Consider the following 11,865-nt stretch of genomic DNA (forward strand, 5'->3'; position numbering starts at 1 on the left):
AATGACAATGTGCACAATGAATATAAGAACCGACAGACTTGACTTCTAAGATAACTTGATTTGTAACAAGCTAAAGGTCTGCGATACGTGCAATAAGATCAATCGTCCCTTCTGCAAATCCAAGAGCGTTGTGACCACCATTGCCTCCTTCCCACCAGACCACTTCACCCCCTTCTGATCTTTTAAATGATCGAATGGTTCCCCACCTTCCATATTTGGTTTCCTCTATTGACTCCGACTTGAGTGAAGCAGATGCTAAGATCGACAAAAACACTCGTGCAGACTGGGAATATGGAATGATGTCGTCGTCGATGGAATGAAGGATGAGTGTAGGTGAAGAGGTGTTCTAAGAAGGAGCATTGGATGAGATTCAATTGTAGCTTTGATTTGGAATAAGTGATAAACATACATACCTTCAGCGCTGTGATTGAATCAAATGGATGAGCTAAGAAAGATTGAAAGTATCCTATAGTCTCCAATCAGCGGATGGGTAAAACAGCCACTCCTAGATGTGGAATGAGTGTTACTTACTCTGAATTGGGGGGATTGCGTTCAGAGGTTTTAGAATAGGTATGGCATGCAGTATACGGTAGCTGTGTAACACGAACGATAAGTGATTCTTGGTGAATTCGAGGTGATCAAGCGAATTTCAAGAAACATACCTCGTTAACAGCTCTGTAATTGAGGTGAAAGGAGCAATGAGTACCAAAGCTCTAGGACGTATGCCTAGATGGATCTCACTCATTGTTAGGTATGGTCAAAAGGCTTGGTGCGAAACCCAGACTGACCTTCATTTTCCAGTTGACCGGCCAAACCAGACACTACCCCAGTACCTAGACTCTGTCCAGCTAATATTACATTCTTCGCCGTTTCTTCCTTCGTAAAACCTGTCCTTCTCATGGTATGTTCAAGGAAATCATACGCTGTTCTGGCGTCTCTCAACAGACCTTGCTCAGACGGTGTACCTGTGGAATCGCCGAAACCTCTATAATCTATCGCGACAACATTACTAATACATCTTCAGCCATTTTTCTTGCTGAGCAAGGGAAGAGCGGGACAAGTGACAGACAAATGCGAGTCTAATCAGGTAGACTTACCAATCAAGTGAGTTTGAAAAAGCAGAGTAACTTCGAACTCGATGAGTCACCGCCCTTGTACCTGCCTGAAAGTAGCAGTCAAAAGATAAAGAGCTGTCAGGACATCTCCAATATCACTGGCAGCCACACGTACGTTGCCATGGAAATACAAGACTGTCGGACGTTCCCCTAATGCTTTGTCAAAAACGTCTCCACTCAAAGGCCTTTGAGGAGGGAACGGTACAAGAGATTTATAGCTTGATCTAGGTCTGCCTTGTGATTTAGCAGCCCATCCCGACAAAGCGGGACCAGTCACAGCTCACTTACAGGATATGCCAAGCACCTATCTCTTCACCATCTGCCGTACTCAGCCTAAGGTTACGAGTTTTGAAAGCTATATCGCGCATATCATCAGCTTCACTGAACGATCAAGACTTGTCAGAAAAATAGAAAGGTAGAAATGTAGACAGGTGCACTCACGACCAAGGCCATACTTCTGTGGATTCCGATAATCTGGGAACAGTGGCATGGTTACATGATGGAGAAACAGCAATCTGTACAGGCATATCATTGCTGAAACATCTGCAGTGTAAAGTTTGGGAATGAAGACTCACTCTCGCTGGACAACAGGTATCGTCAACAGCGCCAAGATGCCGCAGTAGACCAACAGTACCAGAATAGGAACATAATGCGCTCTTGTGAGCAGCTTGTTCATGATACCGAGTCAATCTTGACCCCTCGCAATGATGCAATATTCCATTGTAGCTAACAGAAATAGCAATACGGTTTTTGGGAAGATTAGGTTCATTAATTCACCTCCACTTCCAATGCTCGGACACCGACGTGCCGTTCCCGCCGGATTATCGTTGCATGTCTAGTCCCGATGACGAAGACATGCAATGCAACGACATATAGAACAACTTCCTCATTACCTCTGTGTCATCTGCATTTTCCGCAAAATAAGATACAACAAGATGGTTGTATTCCACATAGGTGAGTCGAGGTATCCGAGAATGCCATTCCTACGACCGACCACTTCACGTGAAAGTTACGCTTACTTAACCTTAATCCAGTTGCTTTCAAAACTCATTCTTCGGCGGGACTTCAAGCTCTCCGAGAGGGGTTCCTCGATCTGCCAAATGTATGCCTACACCCTAAGACTGGACAGCCATATATAAAGATAGCCCGAGGGGGTAAACAAGTCAGCACAGAAGGGAAAGATCGAGGAATGCAAGTTTGCTTTGTCATGGAATTTGAGGTGAGTAATTACAGCTTCGGGTTGTTCAACCGGCAGGCTTGCAAGAGAAGCATTATGGGACAGTATTGACAGCCATGATATACGCCAATCATCGAGAGAGACTGACTTCATGCTCTCTTCCACTGTAGACGGAAGACGACTTGGAATATTATATTGATAAGGATCCGGTTCATATGGAGTTTAAGGTATGTCACTGGCCATCTTTTTGTTCTACACATAATGCTTGAATCACGGGTTTAAGCCAAGGTCAATACTGAACTGACAGTATCTGAGCGTAGAACAAAGCCGGCGGTCAGTGGGAAGTCTTAGACGTTGTTGCTATGGACTTCAATGAGGGCGTTTTCTGATTCACGTATATCCCAACGGCAATCATACACAAGTCCGGTCATGTATTTTTTCATGGTGCCCGTGAAATTGTATGCAACTGATTGCGTGTATGATACTCCAGTGATTGATATTGGTATAAAAGGAAAAAAAGTATATACAACAAATGCTTGTGATCCGATCCCGTCTTGCTTTACGTCTAGCTATTCTTAAGCTCTGTTTCCCCTTTGCATAGTACCGTATCCTTCTTCAGCGGCATCATTCATTCCTGAGCCGGGACTAAAGAGACTTCGGAGCACTTCTGGAGAAAGACCTGCAGCCGCCGCTTCGTTGGGATGCAAAGCACTCACACCATGACCTTGTGCGGCGAGGAGTTCTTGACCTCGAATTCGCAAGAACTCTTCCAGGCTGCGGTTCGAAGTGGAGCATATGGGTAAATCAGGAGAAGAGGGACGAAACCAGGGATGACGTCTGTTAGTACGCGGTGATCATGACGAGCTGAACGCGTGAATAACTCACAGATGAGCGTTTCTCGAATTCGCTTTCCATGCAGCAAGGAAAATATCTCCCGCAATAGGAATGAAACTGTAAGGGTTTGACTTAGTTGCTGTCTCAATCAAGAGATTTTGCTTGACTTACCCCAATCCTGCAGAAATGGCATTGTTTGCCAACATCTTGGTGAGAAGACTTTGAGGGATATCAAGCTTCTTAGAAGGGCTGACAATCAGAAAGTAGTTCAATCCGGCGTCTACAACGTCACCGAGACCCGGTATGATCCCTATGCTCATACCGAGACTGTCAGCCGGATGCTGTCCGGTGAGATTGCTATGATAAGACATACCAATGAAAAAGGTCCATCCAACTCTAAAGCCACACAGGTTCATTCCCTTGTCTAAGTAATGTGCCCTTCGTCTAATCTTCTTTAAAGCTTTCTTATCTCTTTTCGATAAACCTTCAGGTAACGGTCGCTAAAGACATACATGTACCACCAGATCACAAAGTTTCGTCAATACGCAGCTGCACAGCCTGGTGATATTGTTATATCTACTTACGACGACCTTCTTCTTTTTTCCTCTTTCATCTACGATGACTTCTATGTGAGGATCGATAGGAGCTTGTTGAGACACCCGGTCTTTCAAAATTTTCTGTGCAGGGCGGTAGAAACACGAAATCAGCCAGTAGCCATGGTGGTACATCCCATATCATCACGATACAGAGGGAAGAGCGGAAGGGCCTGAGAGCTCAAAAGAGAAGTCGAGAAGTCATGAGAACGCAGAGCTAGTACGCACCGTAACTGCTTTCGAAGCCAAAGCAGTCATATTGAGCTATCTTTGGGGTTGTGGTAAGAACGCGTTCGTATGCTTTTATTGATCAGAAAAAGATCGGCAGAGCAGATCACAGCGCTGGTCTATGTTTGTCGGTGATGATGCAAGGGGGGTTGCGGTATATATGGTCAACACATTCTTTCCTAGGAGTCAGATGTCATTCAAACTTCAATTGATTGAAATGAGGTGGCAAGAACAAACGACAAAACAAAAAAACACAGCACCCCCCCTCCCCTTATGACGTATTTTATACATTCACCACGTGGTCACACGTGTCGAGATTTCGATGTTCTCGCTATTTGTTTATGAGATGTCGTTCAACGCTTTCCTTTCGAGGCATGTTTGGAAATGCATAGATCGGATTGCGACATATAACCAAATTATCAGCTAGTACACTATATGGGATCAAGCAGATTGTATCATTGCTTTGAGCGAATCAGCGATCTGCTCCTGGCTTTGTCCTTCTGCCCACCAAAAGTCGTTCGGGTCTTTATCGTAGAGGGGACCATCGGCATCGTTTTCAGGACTTTCTTCCACATCTCGCCTTATCCGTTTCTGCGGTATCGCTTCCTCCCCTCTTTTTCTCTTGATGATGTATGTGAGATACTCCAGCGAATGAGCTTGCTGTTGTGGAACAGGTATGGTACCAGGTGCCAAAGGCGGACCAGAGAACCAAAGAACGTGACCTCTCGCATCTCGTTCAAATAATCGAGCTACGGTTTTGAGTATCTTTAGTTCACAAGTACGTCAAAAAAAGGCAGAGGAAGCTCACTAGTGTCAGAAGGAAGTGCTTCTTTGACAGCGCTTTGATCCAGAGCTTGATGACCGCCCATGGCTGCGACAATCGTGCGATTTGGGAAGAGGTATGACGGCACGGGGGCTGAAGGATGCGACGAAGGTACAGGTGGCCGATAGACGGGTTGTGATTGACCCTGGGGTGTCGGCGTTGAAGGCATAGCCGATCTTGAAGGACCAGAGCTGTGTATCGGAGCAGGAATTGGAGTAGGAATAGGCGATTTTCTAACAGGAGGAATATCTATAGCAGGTGGAGGTTGAACTTCCCTCCTCGCTCTTTCTCTCCTTTTTGATCTTTCCCTATCCTTCTCCTTTTCATCATCATCGTCATCGTCTTCATCGCCCGCGGTGCCCTTCCTGGGCTCTCCGAAGAAGCCGGGCCCTTGCACTCCTTGTAAGAAAGGCGATCTGACCATAGGTATTTCGATGTTCCGGTCATAAGGTATAACCGACATGAATTCGGTTTGTCGCAATTCCTACTCATCGATCAGCGTTGTTGGTTATGTCGAAACTTACATCAGGAATGCAGCTGTTCCAGTTCTTGATCCTAACCATGAGGTGTTCTCTATCATTAAATCTGGAGTGACAGACATCTGGGAAGATATTAGTGGGATTGCGTCAAGCTTTTTCATGACAACTCACAGCTCGGCCAGCCTGGGTAATACTCTCCAGGACGAGGTTTACCACGTATGTACTTGACGTAAAATTGGACAGATATCTTTTCCAGTATGTCTTCCACAGGGTGGTCACAGAAGTGACCGGTCTTGAAGACCTCTCGTTCATAGAACATCTTGTCGGCGGTGTGAACCGTCTATTGGGCAATTAACATCATTACGGAAAGGATGATTACAGTAGACTCACTTGTTCAGGTCGGAAATACCAACAGACAGTAGCATGATGAGTTCTGTAGCCTTTGGTGGGAATGAACGTTTTGAAAATTTGCCCCATTATCGGTCTCGTAGCATCATCGGGATTTATAAGATGCACGTAATCACCTGAACATCAGCCGAGCACGCATGATCTGATACTCACCCGTTTTGAACGACATTCCCTTGTGTCTCGCTTCATCTGTGAATTTTCTATCCTTGGTCCCAACTCTGAAAGTAGTTATTCCGAAACCGACTTGATCTTCAGCAGCACCAGCTTTCAGATCTTGGGCCGTTTCATGCATTGACCTAGCATTACCGGGTCCAGCGGGTAGAGAAGCGAAAAGGGTGGGAGAAGGAGCTGGAATTCCCGATGCAGGAAGTGCCATCGGATAGGTAGCAGTGAGAGCGTTGTATAACCGTTGAAGGATGAGGACATTGCCATATTCGATCGAGCCATCGTGGAAATAGCGTCTCGCTTTCTCAAAGAGTCTCCACATGTCCATATCGAAGTCTCGAAGCGTTGCATAGCGCCCAACCCTGGCGGTGGCCTGTATGCCGGCAAAAGAGATGGAAGTCTACATTGGTGAAGTCAGTGATTGATTAGATTCTGCGGATTTAACAAGGTGAAGACAATGAGTGCGATAAAACACATACATTGAAAGATAGGTATGGAATATCTGCCATGGCGGGGAGGATGTCTAAAACCTCAGAAAGCCTTGTTCCACTGTCGACAGCTGTGAGTTATTTCTTACTAAGGATCGCCGCATGACTCACTTGACATCTTTATACCCTGCAACAGCACCTGCAACTGCACGTATACGATGTGGCCACATAGCAGGTCCCCCTGCACTCCTCTCATAATCTGGAGCTCCTTCTCCGAACCAGCCACATCCAGAAAGTCCACCTGGAGGATCTCCAGGTAAGGTTGCTGATGGTCCTGACCATCTTGGCAGCGTCGCATCAAGAGCCGCTGTGATCTTTCTATCCTTTTCGGCTTGTGACTGCCTTCCTCTTTCTGAAGGTGTTGGGGAAGCGGGTTGAGTGGGTCCTTGAAGGTTTCGTGCAACAGACGACGGTATAGTGATGGTTGCTCGAACAGTAGGAGTAGGCGCTGAAATAGGAGTAGGGGAAGGTGCAGCAATCGTCATTTCAGAAATTGGAGGGAGCTCGGGTTCAGGTGCCGGGGGCAATGGCGTGATTTCAGGCACAGGACTGGGTGCTGTTTTGATCTCGGGAAGGGGTGTGGATGATTTGCTCGGCATGGAAGACGGCCCTCTCTTCTTACGAATGGGTTTGACTGACTTATGATAAGGATCGACGCTACTGAATATACCAGCTTGAGCCCGTGTTTTCCACTCGCTAAGGATTAATTCCTGAAATTTATAGCGTCAGCAGTAGACGTAAAAGCTGTCAAATACATCACTCACCTCTAATTGCTTTGCGTCAGCCCAAAGCAGAGACTCGTCCTCGTTATCTGAGCAAGGGAGTGTCAGTCCTTTATCGCCGACGATTGATAACATGGACAGCTTACAATGTTTAGCGTTTAAGAAAACCAGATGCAACTGCTTGTAAAACGCTTCTGGATTTGCGTATGTTTGTTGGCCAAGTTGCGTCTAGAGAAGATGGTATCAAAAATGATTCAAAGGAATATCAGCAAGGTTGTGTGCTCACCGATATGTTATCTAGACATTCTGGTTCTGGTATCGCTTGATAGTAATCTTCGTACTCGTCTCGGTCGGGTAATTCGCGAAAGATGTCACTCATCTTCCGGCTTTACGAAAGTCAAACATCAATGGTTCATATTCCGAAAATCATCGATAATCCTCATTCGCAATCGACTCACCTCCCGTCTTTGGCCTTGTAGACAGTCTCCAGCATCTCCTTACATCCTTGCCACTGATCTTCATTCATCCCCTTCCCATCTATCAAATCGGGATATATGGTCGGTATGGGCAACGCGTTCTGCCCTGTTCGCTGACGCGAGCCACTTGCTTTTCTTGGCGGCATAATGGTTACAACCCTTCGTCAAAGAGGAAGAGGTCGTTATGCAGGTTGAACAGCTGTGTACGCCAGAAAGAAGGAAAGAGAAATCATATGCATGATTGGGCTTGGGGAAGTTGTTGGGTTGCGCTCTACTGTAGTATTTGTTTTGTCGTGTTCTCGCACTCCAAATCACGTGAGGTGCAGCGTTTGATTGCAAAGTTGATTACAGTCGACAACAATGAAGGGGAATAATCTCATTACAAATAATTTGTAATCACCCTTCCGGTTTTAGCGCCATCCAATATTTGTACTGGTACAGTGACGGGGTTGTGTTCTATAATGATCCAAAGCGAGTACTGAAGACGACGATCACTTGCAAAGTACATCTTGTATTCTCAGTCTATGAGTTCACGAAACCCTTTGTCGTTGTAATTATTGACCGCTGCTAAAATGCTCGATCACGTTTCCATCTCCCATCAGAGTGAGTCAACCCACATATCGATATCTTCGCAGTGTTCCGCTGACAACAAATGTCCTTTGTGAAGACGGCCTTATCCTCTGGTCTCGCTCGTTTACGCCCACCTTCGCCTCCCTCGCACAGACAGCGGCTTCACCTGTGAACGCTTTGATTAAAGAAGCTTTCATCGAGGGGAAAGTTCACAATGAGGAGGAAGGATATGAAAAGGACGGCTACAGTGTCAGGTGGACCATGGAAAATGGCTTGGGATTGGTCTTTGTCGTGAGTCAAGTACTCTCCAACTCCTTGATACTTGACGGCTAACGGATTCTCCATCAGGTGGTCTTTCCTGCCCTTTTGCCCTTGACCTACATACCTGAGCTACTTCAGCGAGCAAAACAACTCTTCATTTCGCTCTTCCAACCGTACCTCCAATCTCTTATCGACTCTCTCACTTCTGGTACCCTAATCCTTTCTTCAGCTTCATCCACAGCTTTGAAATTATTGAAAGAACAATTGAGTGAGCAGAGGTGGGATGCAATTTTTGACAGATGTCTAAAGAGCGTTGAAGGGGTAAGTGCATGATAGTAAGATGGTCCAGGCTCAAACTGACGAGAACGAGAAAGGCAAGAAAACCTACTCGGACTCCGATTGCCCTTCACAAGCAAGCGCAGCTCAATGCGGCATCGGACGCTTCAAGTAAGTCCGCCTCAGCGTTTCGTTGTTCTGCTAACATGCGACATAGCTCCTGCATTATCGGACGGCGAAAATCTGCCAGTGACCGCTGAAGAGATAGCTAAGAACGTGCAGGCTCTGAAGACCAAAATGAAAGGAGGCCGTGTCAAAGGTGGTAGAAGCGGGCGGGGCGATGGGTTAGTATTCCTCAATAAAGTATAACGCTAACATTCTCTAGTCTTTCACCTTCACCTTCACCCTCTCGAAAGACGCCAAACAACGCCACAACTAAGCTCATGCGAAAATGGGGAGATTCATCAGTCAGCGTCAATGACATGGCTGAGCTGGACTTCTCTGCCCCGGACGAGACCAATGTGACGGTTGATACGGACGGTTTGGTGTCGACAGATGCTTTAGGTACTAGGAACTCGACTGGGGCATATGAAGTTGCCGATTGGGATTACAAGCAAGGAAAAGCGGATGATCTACCAACAGAAGAAGAAATTTTAGCGAGAGGCACGAGTCACATGTCTCCCATGACTAAGGTAGAAGAGGATATCAAAGGGACAAGCGCCTGGAGCAATGTTCTTTCAAGATTGACTGGAAAGAAAATTCTTACGCAAGAAGATCTACAGCCTGTGTTAGTAGAAATGGAACGACATCTGATGAGCAAGAATGTCGCCAAGGATATAGCGGAAAGAATGTGTGAGAGTGTAGGAGCTGCGTTAGTTGGAAAGAAACTCGGAGGATTGAACAGTATGTCGTTCTCACTTCATGTCGTTCTCACTTTGGTTGCGCTCCTTTCGAGACTTATATCGTGCTGCAGGTGTCAAATCGGAAGTTCAGAACGTATTATCCGTTTCTTTGACTCGAGTCCTTACTCCCAGAACATCGACCGATCTTCTGCTTGAAATCCAACGAAAGCGATCAGCTTCTTCACTCGCTTCTCCTGATGCGCCTCCAGACCCGTACGCTCTCACCTTTGTAGGAGTCAATGGTGTAGGAAAATCGACCAACTTATCCAAAGTTTGCTTCTGGCTTCTGCAGAACGGTCTGAGGGTTCTAATTGCGGCTTGTGATACTTTCCGAAGTGGAGCAGTGGAACAATTGAGAGTTCATGTTAGGAATTTGGGCGCTTTGGGTCAAGAGATGGGGGACAAAGGTGTAAACAAGATCGAACTTTTCGAAAGAGGATATGGCAAGGACGCTGCTGGAATTGCCAAGGATGCCATTGCTTATGGTAAGTACAGAGACCACCATTTAACATCGATTTGAACTGAAATTGCTTCTTAGCCAAAGAAAATCGATTTGATGTCGTGTTGATTGATACTGCGGGTCGAATGCAGGACAACGAACCTCTCATGAGAGCCCTTGCTAAGCTCGTTGCTGTCAACAGTCCGGATAAGATCATATTCGTGGGGGAAGCCCTAGTCGGGAACGAAGCTGTCGATCAATTGAGCAAGTTTGATCGTTCGCTCAAGGATTTTTCAAGTGCTGGAGGAGTGCAGAAGAAACGGGGAATCGACGGTATCATTCTTACCAAGTTTGATACAATTGTAAGCGTAATGCAGCTGTTACATGAAGGATCGAGCTGACTTGAGTTCTGAAGGACGATAAAGTCGGCGCAGCTTTGTCTATGACTTATGTCACCGGTCAACCAATTCTGTTTGTCGGATGTGGACAGACATATACCGATCTTCGACAATTAAGGGTCAATCATATAGTGCAAGCATTGTTGTCATAGTTTATAGCGTGCATTGAGGTCATGTAACGTATTCATAGTTTTGAAAGGTCACTGATATTACAGAATCTACCTATCTCATTCGCCATTTATCTCGTGCATTAGAGTCTTGACCAACCCCAACATTGTTCGAATTTCCACTAAATCTCCTTCCCCAACTCCTGCTACCTGTTCCCATGTATCTTTTACCCCTTGAGCCTCGATTCTTCTGGCGCCTTGACCATGGTCTATGTATATCTCTGATCTATCCAAGACTTCTACATCGGTATTAGGATCTATCGAAGCTTGATCAGAGGCAAATCTACTGGTCGCAAAGCCGAAATTCAACGGTTCTACAAATGAGATATCGGTTGATTCGTCCTCTGCGAAGCTCAGCTCCAAGTCTTTGATCTGCTCATCGGGATCTATACAATTCCACCGGTTGGATTCGGTTTTTGGTAATGTCGGAGTAGAGATGATATCTTCAAAGCGTTTATGAGATGTTGGAGTCGCAGGAAGCCGAGTGGATCGAGAAGGACTGCCTAACCCTGCGCTTGGGCAGATGTTGGCGATAATTACATCCCGATACAACTCGGACTTGACTTACCTAGAAATCCTGTTTTTGGACGGAATGCGGTTCTGTTCTTGGAATGCAACCCGAATAATTGAGAGCGATATGCCGCTTTCGTGCCAGGTTCAAAGACATGGATGGCTTTGGAGTTGTTTAAATCAGTAGAACTTCCAGATTGAGACATGTGTTGCGATTGTTGCTTTTCGCATTCTAACGAAGGGGTGGGTTTCGACCTTCCCGAAGTGGTCGTCTTGGAAGCCAGCGAGATGGTGCGTTTAGGTGCAAGAGGAATGGCTGGGTTGGTGCGAAGGCGAACAGGGGATGGAAGTGTAGGGTTGCTCAAAGCCAAAGTCGACCGACTGGGAAGTAGTGTCCTCTGTGAAAATCTGGATGGTACAGCAGGTGTAGAGGGTATGACAGATGAGCCATTCTTGGAAAGAACTGGCTGTCTAGTCGATCGAAGAGGGAGAGAAGGAGGACGAGATAAGCTCGATTGCTTGATCAAACGTACTGGAGCGGGCAAGCGGGAGATGCTTGAGGGAGGTCGGATGGCGGGGTTGGACGGAGCTCGAGGTAGGCGAGACTTTTGGTTATCCATATTCAATGATCGAGTTCAAGCTTGAGCCAGATTTAGAAGAAAGACAGAACTCACATTATCAAGTGCATTGATGTTGGTCTCAACGGTTTAATCATTATGTAGAATATCGTTCAACACCTTTCCACAGATAACACGGGGAAAACGGAGAGTTGAGTGATGTCGGAATGCATGCTACAAAGTGCAGCCAGTACTGGTATGGTGACAGAGGTGTTAT

The 11,865-nt window shown here is 46.2% G+C and overlaps 6 protein-coding genes across 6 annotated transcripts; 2 read left to right on the forward strand and 4 right to left on the reverse strand.

The window, feature by feature from the left end:
* Window positions 1-70: 70 nt before the first annotated feature.
* Window positions 71-1,791, reverse strand: IL334_007785 (uncharacterized protein; the record flags this gene model as incomplete). Its single annotated transcript, XM_062939474.1, has 10 exons — window positions 71-346; window positions 414-466; window positions 532-593; window positions 663-726; window positions 789-1,009; window positions 1,098-1,162; window positions 1,231-1,345; window positions 1,404-1,470; window positions 1,557-1,630; window positions 1,691-1,791. 10 exons carry the CDS (start codon window positions 1,789-1,791, stop codon window positions 71-73), a joined length of 1,098 nt encoding a protein of 365 aa, XP_062795525.1.
* Window positions 1,792-2,050: 259 nt separating this feature from the next.
* On the forward strand, window positions 2,051-2,681 carry IL334_007786 (uncharacterized protein; the record flags this gene model as incomplete). The annotated part of the gene is made up of 4 exons (XM_062939475.1): window positions 2,051-2,069; window positions 2,150-2,334; window positions 2,463-2,519; window positions 2,613-2,681. The coding sequence occupies 4 exons, from the start codon at window positions 2,051-2,053 to the stop codon at window positions 2,679-2,681; spliced, it is 330 nt and encodes a 109-aa protein (XP_062795526.1).
* A 186-nt stretch (window positions 2,682-2,867) lies between these two features.
* On the reverse strand, window positions 2,868-3,977 carry IL334_007787 (uncharacterized protein; the record flags this gene model as incomplete). Its single annotated transcript, XM_062939476.1, has 6 exons — window positions 2,868-3,066; window positions 3,178-3,243; window positions 3,298-3,436; window positions 3,500-3,626; window positions 3,711-3,803; window positions 3,948-3,977. The coding sequence occupies 6 exons, from the start codon at window positions 3,975-3,977 to the stop codon at window positions 2,868-2,870; spliced, it is 654 nt and encodes a 217-aa protein (XP_062795527.1).
* A 411-nt stretch (window positions 3,978-4,388) lies between these two features.
* IL334_007788 (uncharacterized protein) lies at window positions 4,389-7,654 on the reverse strand (the record flags this gene model as incomplete). The annotated part of the gene is made up of 12 exons (XM_062939477.1): window positions 4,389-4,696; window positions 4,756-5,186; window positions 5,295-5,371; window positions 5,421-5,589; window positions 5,640-5,682; window positions 5,811-6,222; window positions 6,302-6,371; window positions 6,422-7,020; window positions 7,075-7,121; window positions 7,179-7,260; window positions 7,319-7,418; window positions 7,491-7,654. 12 exons carry the CDS (start codon window positions 7,652-7,654, stop codon window positions 4,389-4,391), a joined length of 2,502 nt encoding a protein of 833 aa, XP_062795528.1.
* Window positions 7,655-8,080: 426 nt separating this feature from the next.
* Window positions 8,081-10,506, forward strand: IL334_007789 (uncharacterized protein; the record flags this gene model as incomplete). The annotated part of the gene is made up of 9 exons (XM_062939478.1): window positions 8,081-8,111; window positions 8,176-8,369; window positions 8,427-8,660; window positions 8,714-8,786; window positions 8,833-8,959; window positions 9,088-9,518; window positions 9,589-10,002; window positions 10,056-10,318; window positions 10,372-10,506. The coding sequence occupies 9 exons, from the start codon at window positions 8,081-8,083 to the stop codon at window positions 10,504-10,506; spliced, it is 1,902 nt and encodes a 633-aa protein (XP_062795529.1).
* Window positions 10,507-10,581: 75 nt separating this feature from the next.
* IL334_007790 (uncharacterized protein) lies at window positions 10,582-11,651 on the reverse strand (the record flags this gene model as incomplete). Its single annotated transcript, XM_062939479.1, has 2 exons — window positions 10,582-11,030; window positions 11,090-11,651. The coding sequence occupies 2 exons, from the start codon at window positions 11,649-11,651 to the stop codon at window positions 10,582-10,584; spliced, it is 1,011 nt and encodes a 336-aa protein (XP_062795530.1).
* Window positions 11,652-11,865: the final 214 nt, after the last annotated feature.

The sequence above is a fragment of the Kwoniella shivajii genome, chromosome 11 (assembly GCF_035658355.1).
Source record: "Kwoniella shivajii chromosome 11, complete sequence".
Classification (NCBI taxonomy): domain Eukaryota; kingdom Fungi; phylum Basidiomycota; class Tremellomycetes; order Tremellales; family Cryptococcaceae; genus Kwoniella; species Kwoniella shivajii.